Source organism: Suncus etruscus, chromosome 19 (assembly GCF_024139225.1).
Source record: "Suncus etruscus isolate mSunEtr1 chromosome 19, mSunEtr1.pri.cur, whole genome shotgun sequence".
NCBI lineage: Eukaryota > Metazoa > Chordata > Mammalia > Eulipotyphla > Soricidae > Suncus > Suncus etruscus.
The window spans coordinates 27582626-27600409 of NC_064866.1; the positions used below are offsets into that span (position 1 = coordinate 27582626).

At 43.7% G+C, this 17784-nt stretch overlaps 1 protein-coding gene across 1 annotated transcript; it reads right to left on the bottom strand.

The window, feature by feature from the left end:
* Positions 1 to 5621: 5621 nt before the first annotated feature.
* On the bottom strand, positions 5622 to 12427 carry TAF13 (TATA-box binding protein associated factor 13). The gene is made up of 4 exons (XM_049765826.1): positions 12398 to 12427; positions 9296 to 9374; positions 6757 to 6854; positions 5622 to 5975 (listed from the first exon to the last, which is right to left on the bottom strand). The coding sequence occupies exons 1-4, from the start codon at positions 12422 to 12424 to the stop codon at positions 5805 to 5807; spliced, it is 375 nt and encodes a 124-aa protein (XP_049621783.1). The 5' UTR covers positions 12425 to 12427; the 3' UTR covers positions 5622 to 5804.
* Positions 12428 to 17784: the final 5357 nt, after the last annotated feature.

A 17784-nucleotide genomic window follows, 5' to 3' on the forward strand; every position in this document is an offset into this window, starting at 1 on the left:
CCACGGTTCAATCCCCCAGCGTCCCGTATGGTCCCCCCAAGCTAGGGGCAATTTCTGAGCGTTTAGCCAGGAGTAACCCCTGAGCATCAAACGGGTGTGGCCCGAAAAACCAAAAAAAAAAAAAAAAAAGAGGATAGATATAAGACATTAAAGTAAGAAAAGGTCAGTTACTTTGTCAACTTGGAGGCTCATGATACTAGTTTATTTTGCATATATTTGAGATTTTTTCACAGCAAAAAAAACCCATATATACACAGTTTGTGTATATAAAATATATCCACAATTTTTTGTGTATATAAAATCAGGTATGATCCAGGATCACAGAGCTCAGAGGACACATTTAGTGGTGCTCAGGGATCACCACCTGGTGGTGCTTGGGAGACATACAGTTGTAGTGGATTGAACCCCAGTTCAGCTGTAAGCAAGACTTTAATCCCTATAGTCTCTGTCATCTCAACTCTGAATCAACGCTGAATCTTCTTTCCATTGTAATATATTTAATTCCTTTTGGTTCATAGTGCTTTTGACAGTCTTTTTTGGCCACAACCAGGTATGCTCAGGGTTTACTCCTGGCTCTATGCTCAGGAACTATTCCTGGTGTGTGACATGGAGTAGTGGGAATAGGATTCTGGTTTGCTGCTGTAAGGCAAGTGCCCTATCTACTGTACTATCACTCCAGTCCCTATTTTTTTAAATCTTCATTTAATTTTTTATTTCCCCCTTTCCCTTTGTTGCTGCTGTTGCAGTTACCAGGGATGACGATAGGCTGGTTATAATTCTTGCAAGAGATTGCACACTTTTGTGGTGCTTACACATGGCTGGACAAGGGAGTCACTCATTTCTGGGGCTTGAAGGTGGGGGACACAGGGACTGCAGTCCTGATTCCAGTGTTCCAACATCTTTTTCAGTTTCAGTGTTCACACATCTGGCTATGAACTTATCTTACACCTGGGTGTAGTACAAGGGGATCCCAGACAAGGGAGCTGGTAGGACCTTGCCCAGCACATTGGGTGGCATTGGAAATCAAACCTATAGTCTCATGCTTGCAAGGCAAAAGCTTATAAGCACGAAGGCACCCTCTATGATTTATCTTAACTGGAAATCCCAGGCTAGAAAGAAAGTATAATATGTAAGGCGCCTACCTTATATACAGTCAACCCCAGATTGAATCCCCAGCTCCACAGATAGTCCTCCAACAATGACAGAGATTAATCTTGAGAACAGAGCCAGGAATAACCCCAGCACTACAAGGTGTTGACCTCTAAGGCAAACCAAATCTAAAATACAGAAATCACATTTAAAAAACTTCATTTGGGAATAGAGCAAGAGCACAGCTCATAGGGCATTTGCCCTGCACATGACCTGGGTTCAATCCCTGTATCCCATAAGGTCCCTGAGGCTGCCAGGAGTGTTTTCTGAGCACAGAGCACAGAGTAAACTCAAGTGTCATTGGGTGTACCCCAAAATAAAAACAGAAAAGAAACCCAGAACCTCCCTTAGCCAGGGTTATTAGACAAAAACATAATGTTAATGCCACTAAAAGAACTGCTACCAACTTGCTCAGGATTTACTCCTGGCTCTGTGCTCAGAAATCATTCCTGGTGGGCTTGAGGGGATTGAACCAGGTCAGCCACATGGAAGTGAACTGTTCTACCCACTGTATTATCACTCTGGTACCCTAAACTAATTCTTTTTTGGTTTTTGGACCACATACAATGATACTCAGGAGTTACACCTGGCTCTGCATCAGGAATAACTCTTGGCATTGCTCGAAGTGCCATATAGGATGTATCAAATATGGGTGAGCAATATGCAAGACAAATACCCTACCAGAAGTACTACCTCTCTGATTCTCTCTCATTCGGGGGTTACTCCTGGTTCTGCACTCAGAAATCAACCCTGGCAGGCTGGGGAACCATATGGAATGCTGAAAATCAAACCGGGTCCCTCCGGGTCAGCCACATGCAAGGCAAATGCCCTACCGCTGTGTTCTCTCTCTGGCCCAAAGAAAACAACTGTCCTTTAAATTTTTGTTGTTTCAGGTTTGGAGCCATACTCATTGGAGCTCAGGGGTTACTTCTGGCTCTGCACTCAGAAATCGCTCTTGGCAGGCTTGGGGGATCATATGGGATGCCGGGAATTAAAACCGGTCCGTCCCAGTTTGGCTGTGTGCAAGGAAAAACACCTTATAGCTGTGCTATCTTTCCTGCTCCAGGCTCTAATTATTTATTTATTTTAGGTTTTGCTTTTTGGGCCACACTAGTGACGCTCAGGGGTTACTCCTGGCTATGCACTCAGAAATCACTCCTGGCTTGGGGGACCATATGGGACGCCAGGGGATCAAACCATGGTCCATCCTAGGTTAGCTGCTTGCAAGGCAAATGCCCTACCGCTTGCACCACCGCTCCGGCCTCTCCAAGCTCTAATTCTTACAGATTTCTTCTTTTTTTGTGTGGTGGGAATTGAACCCAGGACCTCAAACTTGCAAGGCAAATGATGTACCACTTACCCCACATTCCTAGCTTTATCTTTTGGTTTTGGGGAGGTTATACCTGGTGGTGGTTAGGGTTCACTCCTGGCAGGGGACTCTGAGGTGCCCTGATCAACCCAGGTTGGCCATGTGCAAGGTAAGTGCCCAGCCTGCTGTACTATTTCTCCAGCCTCTGTAATTTTATTTATGAGCACTTTGAGAGGACAGCCATGGACAATCTAGAATGAGCCCTTCAGCCTCTGACCATGTGAACACCTAAGTCTAACTTCCAGCCTCCAGAACTGTGAGATTTGCCTTCTATGGTTTAATCCACCTTGTCTACATTACTTTATTATTTTTTTTATTGGGTCACACCTGGTGGCGATGCTCAGGGGTTGCTCCTGGCTCTGCACTCAGAAATCATTCCTGGCACGCTCGGGGGACCATATGGGATGCTGGGAATCAAACCACCATCAGTCCTGGGTCATGCATGTGCAAGGCAAATGCCCTACCACTGTGCTCTCTCTGGCCCCATGTACAGTATTTTTATTTATTTATTTTGGTTTTTGGGCGACACCCGGCGATGCTCAGGGGTTACTCCTGGCTGTCTGCTCAAAAATAGCTCCTGGCAGGCATGGGGGGCCATATGGGACGCCGGGATCCGAACCAACCACCTTTGGTCCTGGATCGGCTGCTTGCAAGGCAAACACCGCTGTGCTATCTCTCCGGGCCCCCATCTACAGTATTTTAATAGGGCAGCCTAAACAGTCTAATAGAGGTAGCAGTATAAATCCCACTGACAATTACTGCAAGGTTTTTTTTTTGTTTGTTTGTTTTCGTTTTTGGGTCACACCCGGCAGTGCTCAGGGGTTACTCCTGGTTCTATGCTCGGAAATCGCCCCTGGCAGGCACAGGGGACCATATGGGATGCTGGGATTCGAATCACCATCCTTCTGCATGAAAGGCAAATGCCTCTCCGGCGCCTGAAAATTTTTTTTTTTTTGAGGTGAAGTCAACCCTGCTATTTTATTCTTCAACTTTCATTCTTATTTTCGGCTTACAATAGTTTTTTTTTTTTCTATTTGTTTTAAATGATAACAAGGAGAGCTCAGTATTTATTGAAAGTCATGATCAATTCGGAAGCATTGAGAATAATACAGAATGTTTTTTATTGAGATCAAGCAGCACAAATATGTTGAAAGATAGATAAGTAGCACCTGTTTAATTTTACATACTTTAATCTTTGTATTAGAAAGTAAAAATTTTCTAGGTAACTTCCGCCGCTGCTGCAGCTTGCCCCGGGGAAAAAACATTTTTTTTCTAAGTACTGATTTATACTGTCTGTAAGCAACACAAAAATTCAGTTGTACAAATAGTAATCCCTTTACATGAATTTTTAATCCTCAATTTAAGCTAAGTACAATAATTTAGGACAATCAACTAAAAACACACACAACCTGTAAATCCTGAACTTCAACACTGGTTTCCATAGCCACATATGGTCTTAATCAAATACTTTTCCACATTCAACAAGTACTAACAAATGGTAATATAATATTATTCCAAATACTTATCTTGCCATTCGCTTTTTAAGCAATGTTACTTCTATTACACAAAGAATATATTTTTAGAAAATTTAATCTGACCTGAAAACAGGAGTTTCACAAACGTTAGCAAATAGCCATGTTATAAACCCAAAAAGTGTTAAAAAAAAAAAAAAAAAAAAAAAAAAGCCTTCATGTATTCTATAGACTATAACTACTCAATTCTTGGCACCACATGGTCCTTTCAGCATTGCCAGATATAGTCCTGGATTCTCCTGGGGCCCTTCCCTCCTGCACAACTCCCAGCACTGCTAGGTTAGCAGAAGAAATCATTAACAAGACCTCAAGAGGGGCCTGAGTGATAGCACAGCAGCCAACACAAGACAGACCCCGGTTCAAATCCCGGCATCCCATATAGTCCCCCAAGCCTGCCAGGAGCGACTTCTGGGCCTAGAGCTAGGAGTAACCCCTGAGCGCCGCCGCCGGGTGTGACCCAAAAATAAATTAAGGAAAACAAAACAACAACAAAAACAAGACAACAGGGCCCAAACTGCACGGCCTCCTCCTCACCCAAAAACCACCAGCCCATTTAGCAAAAAATCACAGAAGGGGCTCCATGAGTGAGTGCTTGAAAGATCAAAAAAAAAAAAAAAAAAAAAAAAAGTGAACCAGAGCAATAGTAAAGCAAGTAAGGTGCTTGCCTTGGCACAGATGACTGGAGTGCAACCTCTGGCATCCCATGTGGTCCCCCGAGCTCACCAGGAATAATTCCTGAGTGCAGAGCCAGAAGTAATCAGTAGCCAGCGGTACTGAGCACTACCAGGTGTGGCCCAAAACCAAACCAAACAAAAACAACTATCAAAAAAAAAAACAAAAGTTCTCCAACAGGGAAGTTGTCACATGAAACTTTTAGTTTCTCAAAAGTAAGTTATTCTTGTCATGAAAGTGTATTTACTTTAAGATGGAATCATTTCCTTGTAACTTCTCCTTAAAACAAACAAACAAAAAATCTAAGCCAGAGAGTACAGCAGGTTAAGGTGCTCTTGCACGTGGCTGACTTGATCTCTGGCATTCCATAGAGTTCACCAAACTCATCAGGAGTCACTCCTAAGTGCAGATTCAGGAGTAAACCCTAAACACTGCTAAGTGTGTCCCCACACCAAAAGTCAAAGAATACAAAAATATCAGCCAAAAACCTACCCAACACTATCGTCTAAAAAAAAAAAAAAAAAGATCAAGGAACACAAAAAAATGTTTCAGTTATCATCGCCAAGGGTATCATTTAGAGCTCAGTAGTCTATAATGGCACAAAACACCAAACAAATATTACTTTTATCAAATAGTAAAAAATTGGGAGCTTCATGGTTTCCAAGATATTTCACATCATTAAAACTCGCTAAGGGCCCGGAGAGATAGCACAGCAGCGTTTGTCTTGCAAACAGCCGATCCAGGACCAAAGGTGTTTGGTTCGAATCCCGGTGTCCCATATGGTCCCCCGTGCCTGCCAGGAGCTATTTCTGAGCAGATAGCCAGGAGTAACCCCTGAGCAACGCCGGGTGTGGCCCAAAAACCAAAAAACAAACAAAAAAAAACCAAAAACAAAAACTCGATAAGTAATTCAAGTATAGTATAATATGAAGGCAGGCGATTAAAGGCTTAAAGATCATTCTAAAACTGAAGACATGAAAATAAAGGTTGAAAATTCTTCACTTCAAATTTCATTGACATGGCTAGATAACGAAAAAGATATAACCCCAAAAGATAACGAAGCTTCAGAGAGCATATGAAGGTCAAGATCCATAGTTTGCTTCATCAAATGCTTTTCTAGCTCGTTTTAATTCTTCATTCATAGTTAGCAGGTCTTTAACCCTAGCGAATTTCCTCGGGTCCTTTCGAATCAAGAAGACAATATCTTCAACTTGGACTCGACCTTGTCTTCCAATTGACATTGCCTTGTGAGTCTGTTACCAAAATAAATAAATAACATCTATTAATTTTTATTTTGGGGAGGGTGTCTTTGGGTCACAACTGTAGTGGGAGTAATTGGACTAGGGATAGGCTTCCAGCAGTGTTAACATGTAGCCCAAAACAAACAAACAAACAAAAAACCCCACTGAGCACAATTAGGCTGGAAGAGATAGTACAATAATTGTCTTGCACATTCAACATGGGTTCAATCACAGGCACTACATATCCCTAAAAATTTGGGTAATAAGGACCTGATCCCATGCCACATAAATCAAGTGGATTCCAGCTATAGCTTGGAATATATATATTCATATACAAATACACACAATTGCAATGCAGGAGTGCTATGCAGCTGCAAGGAATGATGAAATCATGCAGTTTGCTGCAACTCATACAAATATCCAAAGTTAAGAGTTATAGATAAAATGTATAGCTCTGTTGGACTTAATAAATACTATTCATCTTGCTTCTTTAGCTGTCAGCCCGTCTATAAACTATTTCTCTTCTTTTCCCTAGCCTGCACATGTTAAAATGGTGAAGAATGTTGACCTGGGAGTGCTGGGACTAAACCTGGGTAAGAAGCATGAAAGGGAAACACCTTCTGTGATGTGCTATCTCTTGGCCCAGAAGAGGAGAAACTTCTGACAGACTGCCAAGAAATCTCCACAGACTGGAACTGGCCCGCAGAATACAAATTAAAGTGCAGGGGGCTAGGATATTTCAAAAGGAAGCTATAACCTTAGTCCTATATTTCCCAGTGAACAAGAATTTTACCATTTCAGTGATGAATTCTATGACCAGGTCTTCAAGAATATCCACTGATTCTGTGTAAGGATTCTGGTCATCCCCAAACCCATACATCATACACCGTACTGTAAGAGAAAAAAATTAGTCTTATTTACTTCAATGTTATTAATAGCAAAACTAGATTTCTTCAAAATCAACATTGAAATAACTTCAGAAATACTATCATTTCAACAAGTAAATATATTTCTTTTTTTCTTTTTTTTTTTTTTTTTGGTTTTTGGGTCACACCCGGCGATGCTCAGGGGTTACTCCTGGCTCCAGGCTCAGAAATTGCTCCTGGCAGGCACGGGGGACCATATGGGACACCGGGATTCGAACCAACCACCTTTGGTCCTGGATCGGCTGCTTGCAAGGCAAACGCCGCTGTGCTATCTCTCCGGGCCCAAGTAAATATATATCACTATTATTTAGACTGTATTTGTCTCCACATACGTATATAAGTACTTCTTTGAGGGGGGCGTGAGAGAGCACAAAGGTTGAGGCCACACCCAACTGTATTCAGAGCTTAGTATTGGCTCTGTGAGCAGGGAACCATATTTGGTGCTGGAGATCGAAATCAGCTTTGTGCAAGGCAAGCACCTTTTCCACTGTGATACCCAATGTACAAACTCTCTGGCCCTTGTCTTTTTTAGTTACCTCTCTCCTTCCCTCTCCTCCCCTCCCCATCTATCATTGCAGTGACTGTGTTTGCACATGTTCCTGTCAGTATTGATCATTGGAGATTGTACTCCAGCTTCTGCACATTCTGGTTGTAGACCTGCCAGGGTTACTGTGCTATTCACACATGTGCCCACAGGGGTAATAATTCCTTGGACTGTGGTGTTTGCACATATTTCCACCGGGAGTCCCAGCTCTTCAGTTGTGGAGTTCATACATGCATGGCTATGGGGTGGCTAGAAACCACTATGTCAGGGATCATGGCAGAGTTTCTAGGATATGGTGGCACTAAGGATTCTAAGACCTGGAATTTACTGGGAAGGTATTCTAAGCTAAGTCCCAGGTTTGGGAGATAAACACATATGACCATTAGTATTAGCAGGAGTTTTGTCCTTGGTGCTGTCAAAAAATGGTCTATTCTGGGCCCAGAGAGATAGCCTTGCAGTTAGGCACTTGCCTTACATCACCAGACCAACCCAGTCTGAAGACTAGTACCACATAAGGTCCCCTGAGCACTGTCAGAGACACTACAGAGTACAGAGGCAGGAATAGGACCCCCAACCCAACAATAAAGGTTAATCCTATAGAGAGAGTAGATGGAGAAATAACCATAATCTCTATGCTATTCCAATACCTCACTAGTCACTATCTTCCTGCCTTATCCATTCCCTTAATCCAAAACTCCAACTTCATTTTACCTCAGCACCTGTGTCAAGGCACATGTAATTTTTGGCTTTAGGTCTCTGTTCCCACTGTCACAAAGGCAAGAGACAGTCAAATTGATGGAAATTGGGCTGGAGAGAGCACAAGGGTCTAGGTGCTTGTCTTAAGTCAGCTTCAGTTCAATCTCTGGCACCACATATAAGTCCTCGTCAAGCACCATTAGAGTAACCTCTAAGCAGTCAGGAGTAAGCCCTGAATATTGCTAAGTGTGACTCACCCAAATCCAAAAATTGAAAAATATATATAATAGGGGCCGGAGTAGTGGCTCAGTGATAGGGAGTTTGCCTTGCACACGGCTGACCTAGGACGGACCATGGTTCAATCCCCGGAATCCAATATGGTCCCCTGAGCCAGGAGTGATTTCTGAGCGTATAGCCAGGAGTAACCCCTGAACGCCAGAGGATATGGCTGAAAACCAAAAAAGAAAAAAAAGGGGCCGGAGAAATAGCATGGATAGAGTATTTGCCTTGCATGCAGACGGATGGTGGTTCAAATCCCAGCATCCCATATGGTCCCCCGTGCCTATCAGGGGCGATTTCTGAGCATAGAGCCAGGAGTTACCACTGAGTGCTGCCCAAAAACCAAAACAAAAAGAAAAAGGAAAATAAATATATATATATATATATATATATATATATATATATATATATATATATTAAAGACAAATATCTAAACTTATTTCTTTTTTGGTCACATCTGGTGGCGCTCAGGGATTCTCCTGGCTCTTCGCTCAGAAATTGCTCCTGGCAGGCACAGAAGAACATATAAGATGCTGAGATTCAAACTACCATCCGTCCTGAATCGGCTGCACATAAGGCAGACATTCTACCACTGTGCTATCTCTCCGGCCCCATATCTAAACTTATTAAATAAGAAGATATTAATACTTGGGCCAGGAAGATAACCCAATAGACTGCGCACATATCTTGCAAGTATGCAGATGGTGCAGGTTCGATCCTCATCACCATATGGTCCTCCCAACACACCAAAAGCAATCTTCATATTGTTGCTAAACTGCAGGCTTGAGGATATTGTCCTCACAAGGAAAACACATTCAGAACAATAATTCTAACTTGAACAAAACAACCAAAAATTAGCATATAATAAAATCATGTCAAAGACTTACATTCTTTAGAAAAGAGTCTTTTTCTTTTACCCTGTCCACCTTCAGCACCTCCTCCTATTTCTTCATTTTCTTCCTCAAACTAGAAGTTAAATGCATAGAAATGTCAAGTACTGTATTTGATTACATTTGGCTTTTTTTGTTTTGCTTTGTTTTGGGTCACACCTGGCAGCGCTCAGGGGCTATGCCTGGCTGCAGGCTCAGAAATCGTTCCTGCCGGGATTCTAACCAATGACCTTCTACATGAAAGGCAAATGCTCTGGGGCTGGCGGGGTGGCGCTAGAGGTAAGGTGTCTGCCTTGCCAGCACTAGCCTAGGACGGACCTTGGTTCGATCCCCTGGCATCCCATATGGTCCCCCAAGCCAGGAGCGACTTCTGAGTGCATAGCCAGGAGTAACCCGAGCGTCACTGGGTGTGGTCCAAAACCAAAACCAAAAAAAGAAAGGAAAGAAAACAAGACAGGGGGCCGGAGAGATAGAATGGAGGTAAGGCGTTTGCCTTGAATACAGAAGATTGGTGGTTCTAATCCCGGCATCCCATATGGTCCCCTGAGTCTGCCAAGAGCGATTTCTGAGCATAGAGCCAGGAGTAACCCCTGGGTGCAAATGCTCTACCTCCATGCTATCTCTCCGGCCCCTGCATTTGGCTTTAATAAGTGAATATAAACATACACATATATGCCATTTTCAACACTAATGTCAGAAGCCCCAAAGAAAGCAGTCCCACTCTGCTCCCAATTGTGAAATCTCTACAGCAATGTTTCTAACAATCTGACTGTCTGTACAGTAATTCCAAAGACCTTACTTTCTTCTATAAAACAAGTGTGGGGGGCCAGGAGAAATAGCACAGAGGTAGGCGTTTGCCTTGCACATGGCTGACCCAGGACGGACCTGGGTTCGATTCCCGGCATCTCATAAGTCTTCCATGCTTGCCAGGAGCGATTTCTGAGCGCAGAGCCAGGAGTAACTCCTGAGTGCCGCCGGGTGTGGTCCAAAAACAAAAAACAAAACAAAAAACACAAGTGGGCAGGAGAGATAGCACAATGGTTTAGGACCCTTGCCTGGAACACAAGACACCTGGGTTCATCCCAAGAGCCCCGACCCAAGTCATCCCAGAGCAGAGTCAGGAATAAACCTTGAGCACCACAAAAAGTCAGACTATTGATAGGAAGTTGAATATTATTATGAAATGGTATTGCATTAAAGTTAGCAGAGTTAATATTTACTGGGGGCTGGAGAGATAAGATAACGCAGCAGTAGGGCATATTTGCCTTGCCTGCAGCTGACCCAGGAAGGACTCAGTTCAATTCCCAGCATCCCACAGGGTCCCCCAGACTGGCAGGGGTGATTTCTTTCTTTTTGGGGGGGGAGCCACACCCAGTGACGCACAGGGGTTACTCCTGGCTATACGCTCAGGAGTCGCTCCTGGCTTGGGGGACCATATGGGACACTGGGGGATCGAACCCCTGTCCGTCCTAGGCTAGCGCTGGCAAAGCAGATACCTTGCCTCTAGTGCCACCGCGCCGGCCCCTTGTTTTTGAATTTTGGTTTTTGGGTCACACCCAGCAGCACTTAGGAGTTCCTCCTGGCTCTACGCTCAGAAATCGCTCCTGGCAGGCTCAGGGATCATATGGGATGCCAGGATTTGAACCACTGTCCTTCTGCATGCAAGGCAAACCCCCTACCTCCATGCTATTTCTGTGGTCCATGCCAGGGGTGATTTCTTAGTGCAGAGCCAGGAGTAACCCCTGAGCACTGCGGGGTGTGGCCCAAAACCAACCAATCAATCAATAAATGGTTTTAAAAAAATGTTACTATTTACTGGAGCACCTCCTATACAGTTCCAGGAATGTTCCTTCAAACTATGCAATCTAAGAAAAGAAACTGGAGGCTTAAAGTTCTCTAACAGAATATTACAAATGGGAGGCCTGATTTCTGGTTCCATTTACAAGTATCTGTAGTGGCGAGCAGTTGGGGCACAGTGAACCTAAGGCTAGACCTTATCTGCTGATTTCTTTCTTACTTATTTTTTGGGTTTTTTTGTTTTTTGTTTTTTTTTGGTCACAACCGGCAGCGCTCAGGGGTTCCTCCTGGATCTGTGCTCAGAAATCGCTCCCGGCAGGCTCGGGGGGGGGGGGGGGGGAAACCATATGGGATGCCGGGTTTCAACCACCGTTCTATTGCATGCAAGGCAAATGCCTTACCTCCACGCTATCTCTCCGGCCCTTTGGATTTAATTTTTAAAACTACTGTAGAAGCATACTATGTATGTATGTATGTATGTATGTATGTATGCATGCATGCATAGGTCAGTGCTTCTCAATTATTTTCTGTCATGCCCCCTAAGAAGAAGAAAACATTTTCCGCGCCGCCCCCCCCCCCGCGGCTGTAAATAGTATCTTTATTAAAACTCTTTAACCTGCAAAACTAAAATATATAAAATAATTTGATCTGGATTAATGGCTACAATGAGCACGCTTTGCAATGCATAGCTTTTCGAAGCGGGGTTTGAAGCAGGACACAGTAACTCTCAGCTCCAGAGACATACAGAGATATAAACACGGGGCTGAGCTTGTTAGGGAGTGTTTGCCAAGGGGTCAAACACGCACCCCTTTACGGAGCCTCGCGCCCCCTATTTGAGAAACACTGGGCTAGAGCTAAGGTCTCTGCTGATTTCTTCAATGGAGTCAAATTGATGCAGAACATGGGGGCCGGAGAGAGATAGCACAGTGAGTAGGGCGTTTGTTTGCCTTGCAAGCTGCAGACCCAGGACGGACCGGGGTTCGAATCCCCAGCATCCCAGGGGTCCCCCAGTGCCTGCCAAGAGTGATTTCTGAGTGCAGAGCCAGGAGGAACCCCTGAGTGCAGCCAGATGTGAGCCCTAACACCCCCCTACGAAAAACACCCAATATGGTCCCCCAAGGAGGTGCGATTTCTGAGTGCAGAGCCAGGCACAACCCCTGAGCACTGTCAGGGTGAGCACTCCCCAGTCTTCCTTCAAGTCCTCAGCGAATGAGGGTACACAGGGTGAACCCCCGCGTTCATCTCGGCAGACTTCACCCCCGTCGTGAGCGAGCGCTGGAAGAAAGAATGGGCGACACTCACGGTGGGATCTTCCTCTTCGTCCGCCATGTTGCCCGCCCGAGGGTTTTTGCCGCGACTTCCGGTGTCGCTCTTCCTTTGACGTCATCGCGTCACCGTGCTTCCGGTGATGTCGCGGCCACGTCGCACTTCTGATGACGTCCTGGTGGGCGTGGCTTATTCTGGTCCAGCCTTTGGGAAGAGAGGCCTGGATGCAGTTAGTTGAGCTTCATCCAGGCATGGCCCTGATTGCTGACAGGGGTCTTTTGGGGAGATTTTAAGGGGGCCATACTCGGCGGCGCTCTGGGGTTCCTCCTGGTTCTGCGCTCAAAAATCTGTTCCTGAAAATAAAATATAAGTAAATATTAAATAAATAATAAAATATAAATAAATAAAAACAAACAAATAAAAATAATAATAAATAGAATAAATAAATAATAAATAAATATAAATAAATAAAATAAATAATAAAATAAAATAATAACAAATAAATAAAATAAAAATTAAGATTAAATTAAATAATAAGCAAATAAAAATAAATAAGTAAATAAATAAAATAAACAATAATAAAAAATAAAATAGGGCCCGGAGAGATAGCACAGCGGCGTTTGCCTTGCAAGCAGCCGATCCAGGACCAAAGGTGGTTGGTTCGAATCCCGGTGTCCCATATGGTCCCCCGTGCCTGCCAGGAGCTATTTCTGAGCCTGGAGCCAGGAGTAAACCCTGAGCAACGCCGGGTGTGGCCCAAAAACAAAACAAACAAAAATAAATAAATAAAATAAAATAAAAATAAATTAAAATTAAAATAATAAAATAATATGGGGCCCGGCAGTGGCGCTAGAGGTAAGGTGCCTGCCTTGCCTGGGCTAGCCTTGGAGGGACCGCGGTTCAATCCCCCCCGCGTCCCATATGGTCTCCCAAGCCAGGAGCGACTTCTGAGCGCATAGCCAGGAGTAACCCCTGAGCGTCACCGGGTGTGGCCCCAAAACTAAAAATAATAATAATAAATAATAAATAAATAAAATAAATAATAAATAAAACAAACAACAATCAAATAAAAATAAACAAATAAAATAATAAATAAAAATAAATCTGTTTCTGGCAGGCTCCTGGGTACCCTATGGGATGCCGGGGATCGACCCAAGTCCTTCCTACTGATGTGCCATAGCACTCAGGCCCGACTGTGTTTTTTTGTTTTTCGTTTTAGCCCGGAGAGTGTGATCCTTTGTCCACTGAAACCTTAAAGAAATTAAGAATTAGCAAAGGGGGCTGGAGAGATAGCACAACAGTAGGGCATTTATTTGTCTTGTATGCAGCTAACCTGGGGAGAAATCCAGTTTGATTCCTGGCATCCCATATGGCCCTCCCACTCCCTCCCAGTCTGCTAGGAAAAATTTCTGAGTGCAGAGCCAGGAGTAACCCCTAAGCACCGCTGGGTATGGCCTCCACAACCAATCAGTCAATAAATACATAAAAATAAAGTTAAAAAAAAAGAATTAGCAAAGGTTGAAGTGTTATCAGGAGTAGCCGGCCCTGAGTACTGTTTGAAAGGCCAAAATCAATCAATTTTTAAAAAAATCATTTAGTAGAGAGAAAGAAGTCACTGGCTAGACTATCATAAATTTTGTCAGAAGCATTTTCCTCAGAATCTTAGGTATTAGGAATCAAAATCTGGAGGCTGTGAGTCTGTAATACCCAACATAGTGACACAAAACGGTAAGCTATCTCCAAAATACACCATTTGTGGGTGTCCAGCTTACACCGTCTTGTGAAGGAAACATCTGTGTTTAAGTATTCTTCTCCGGAATCCATCTTTATTAGCATATACACAACAAAGCATTTTACTATACTTTCAATTTACATCAAAATTCTAGGAATTAGGGGCCAGCGAGGTGGCACTAGAGGTAACGTGTCTGCCTTGCAAGCGCTAGTCAAGGAAGGACCGCGGTTCCATCCCCCGGCGTCCCACATGGTCCCCCCAAGCCAGGGGCAATTTCTGAGCGCTTAGCCAGGAGTAACCCCTGAGCATCAAACGGGTGTGGCCCGAAAAACAAACAAAAAAAATTTCTAGGAATTGGGGGCCGGAGAGATGGCATGGATGTAGGCGTTTGCCTTACATGCAGAAGGATGGTGGTTCAAATCCTGGCATCCCATATGGTCCCCCAAGCCTGCCAGAAGCGAGTTCTGAGCGTAGAGCCAGGAGGAACCCCTGAGCACTGCCTTGTGTGACCCCCCCCCCAAAATTTTTTTTTCTAGAAATTGAACACTTCTGAAATTAAAGTTCTATTTGGAAGGTTCTGAGAGCTGTGAACCATTTCACAACCTGAATCCTCAATAGGATACTGACTGAAATCCATCTGCATTTGTAGCTTCTGTACTCTAGACACTGGATTGGTGTTAAGACATTGTATGTCTAAAACACAACTATGAATAAATTTGTAAATCACAATGATTTAAGTAAACTTTTTAAATGCTGGAATAGGGGGCAGAGCAATGATACAGTGGGTAGGATGCTTGCCTTACACATAGCAAATCAGAGCTCAATCCCTAGCACCCCAAATGGTTCTCTAAGTGCCAGGTGTGATTCCTGAGCACAGAGCCAGGAGTAATTGGTATGACCCAAACAAAACAAAACAGTAAAACTTTCCCCAATTTTCCCATCTCCAGTGGGTTTAGAATTAGTACAAATCAGGGGCCAGAGCAATAGCACAGCAGATGCTATTTGCCTTGCATGTGACCGACATAGGTTTGATCCTCAGCATCCCATATGGTCCACCCAGGACTGCCAGGAGTGATTTCTGAGCGCAAAGCCAAAAGTAACCCCTGAGCACCACTGGGTATGTTCCCCCCCCCACACACACACACACAAAGAATTAGTACAAAGGAACTGGGTGTCTCGATTCAGGTGTGTGGAGTTTCTGTCAGGGTGTTGATGGAATTTTAGTCTTTTATGAAGAATTAATTGCTGAAGAACCTCTTCCCAAATCACTCCCATGGTTGTGAGAGGAATTAAGTTCCTTCTAGTTCCTTCCACTTGTTGGGGGTGAGAGGCTTAAGTCCTATGACTGTCAGAGACTGGTCTTCGTTCTCACTTCCCTTGTATTTTCTTTGGTGTAGTTTACAACATGGCAGCCTATTTCCTTAAGTGGAGATGAACAAGAAGCCCAGGAAGAACACCCAAAAAGAGGTCACATTTTTGTTTGCTTGTTTGTTTGGGGGCCACACTTAACAGTGCTCAGGGGGTACTCCTGGTTCTACACTCAGGAACTAATCTTGACAGTACTCAGGAGACCATATGGAATGCTGAGAATCAGATCCAGGTCCGCATACATGCGGAGTACTAATGACTCCACATTTTTGAGAGAGATTTCTTTTTCAATTTTTATATCCTTGCCTTGAAATTGACATTTCATCATTTCTGTTCTGTCTATTCACCAAAAGACAGTAAATGCAGCCCCCAATCAGGGAGAGATGAGACAGAAGAACAAGGAATCCAGGAGGCATAGATCAGGGAGGGCTGTTTGCTAACCACAGCGGGTTATGCCATCTGTGAATTTTTTTTGGGGGGGGAGGGCCACACCCGATGACACTCAGGGGTTACTCCTTGCTATGCTCTCAGAAATCGCTCCTGGTTTGAGGGATCATATGGGACTCTGGGGGATCGAATCACGGTCCATTGTAGCTCAGCCACGTGCAAAGCAAAAGCCCTACCATTGTGCCACCAATCTGGCCCCATTATCTGTGAATTTTATTCACAGTAACATAAGAGACATTACAATACATGTGTGATTTAAAAAGAATTATTGATTCTGCTAGGATTGAGAATTGCTCTCTGGACTGCTGTTTCTATGTTAGCAGCCAGGACAAATCCCCCATAGTGTCTAACATCAGAGAAGTAGATATCAGAAGAGTGGATATCAAACTTATTTGACCTACCAGAAAAACAAGTTACTCAGAGCACCTCTGAAAATGTACCTTAAGAGAGAAAAAGGTGATCCTCCATTTGCACCCACGGCTATTGCTATTCCAGGGAATTGAAGAGTAGTATCAAATGTTGAGAAAGACTATTCTGGGCCAGAGAGATAGTACAGTGGTAGGACATTTGCCTTGCATGCTGTCGACAGGAGGGACCCGGTTCAATTCCCGGCATCCCATAGGGTTCCCCAGCCTGCAGGGGGCATCTTCTGAGTGCAGAGCCAGGAGTAACTCCTGAGTACCGCTGGGAGTTGTCCAACAACCAATCAATTTATCAATCAATAAATACAGTAAAAAAAAAAAAGACTGTCCTATATAAATACCAAGGAATACCTGCAGCAATCAGAATGTACAATTAGCAATATGGACAAAACTTAAAAACATGGAACTATGGGGCCCGGGGAGATAGCACAGTGGTGTTCGCCTTGCAAGCAGCCGATCCAGGACCAAACGTGGTTGGTTCGAATCCCGGTGTCCCATATGGTCTCCCGTGCCCGCCAGGAGCTATTTCTGAGCACATAGCCAGGAGTAACCCCTGAGCACCGCCGGGTGTGGCCCAAAAAACAAAAAAAAACAAAACAAAACATGGAACTATGACTAGAGCAGGTAGATCATTTGCCCTGCTCACAGCTGACCCAGGTTTGATCCTCGGCACCTAAAATAGACCTCAAATCCTGCAAGGAGTGATCCTTGAGCAAAACCAAGGTAGACTATGTAAAGAGAAATAGTGATAAAGATAAAGTGACATGATACTATATCTGTAAATTTAAAACATACTACAAGACAGTATATATTTGATAAGAACATATGAAAAAAGCAACAAAGGTTTATTACAACCAAAAAATCATTAGGGGCCAGAGTGGTGGCATGGGTGGTAGGGCGTTTGCCTTGCATTCGCCAACCTAGGATGAACTGCGGTTGGATCCCCAGCGTCCCATATAGTCCCCCAAGCCAGGAGCAATTTCTGAGTGCATAGTCAGGAGTGACCCCTGAGCATCACTGGGTGTGGCTAAACAACAAAAACAAACAAACAAAAAACATTAGAATACAGTAATACATTAGAAAAGTTACAGGGTAGGAGAAATGGAAATTGGATGAAAGAAATGCATGAATAACAAGAGAAGAACTTTGGATGGGCCAATTATAATAATCTGTAAGGATAATAACTCAATCTTCAAGTCTGAGGTCCACAATTTAGAGCAAAAATACAGCAGTGTTGGAGCCAGAGATATGACTTAATGGTAAAGGCATGTTTGACATGTATGAGACCTGAGTTTAATCTCACAGCACTTCATTTCCATTTCTTTACACACTTTTTACTTGCTACTGCATTTTCTCATTATTTATGTACATAGTTTATCAAGTCTTCTACATCTTGCTGAGAACAATCTGTTTTTCATTAATCTTTGAGCTCCCAAAAGCTTTCTCTTTCCTGA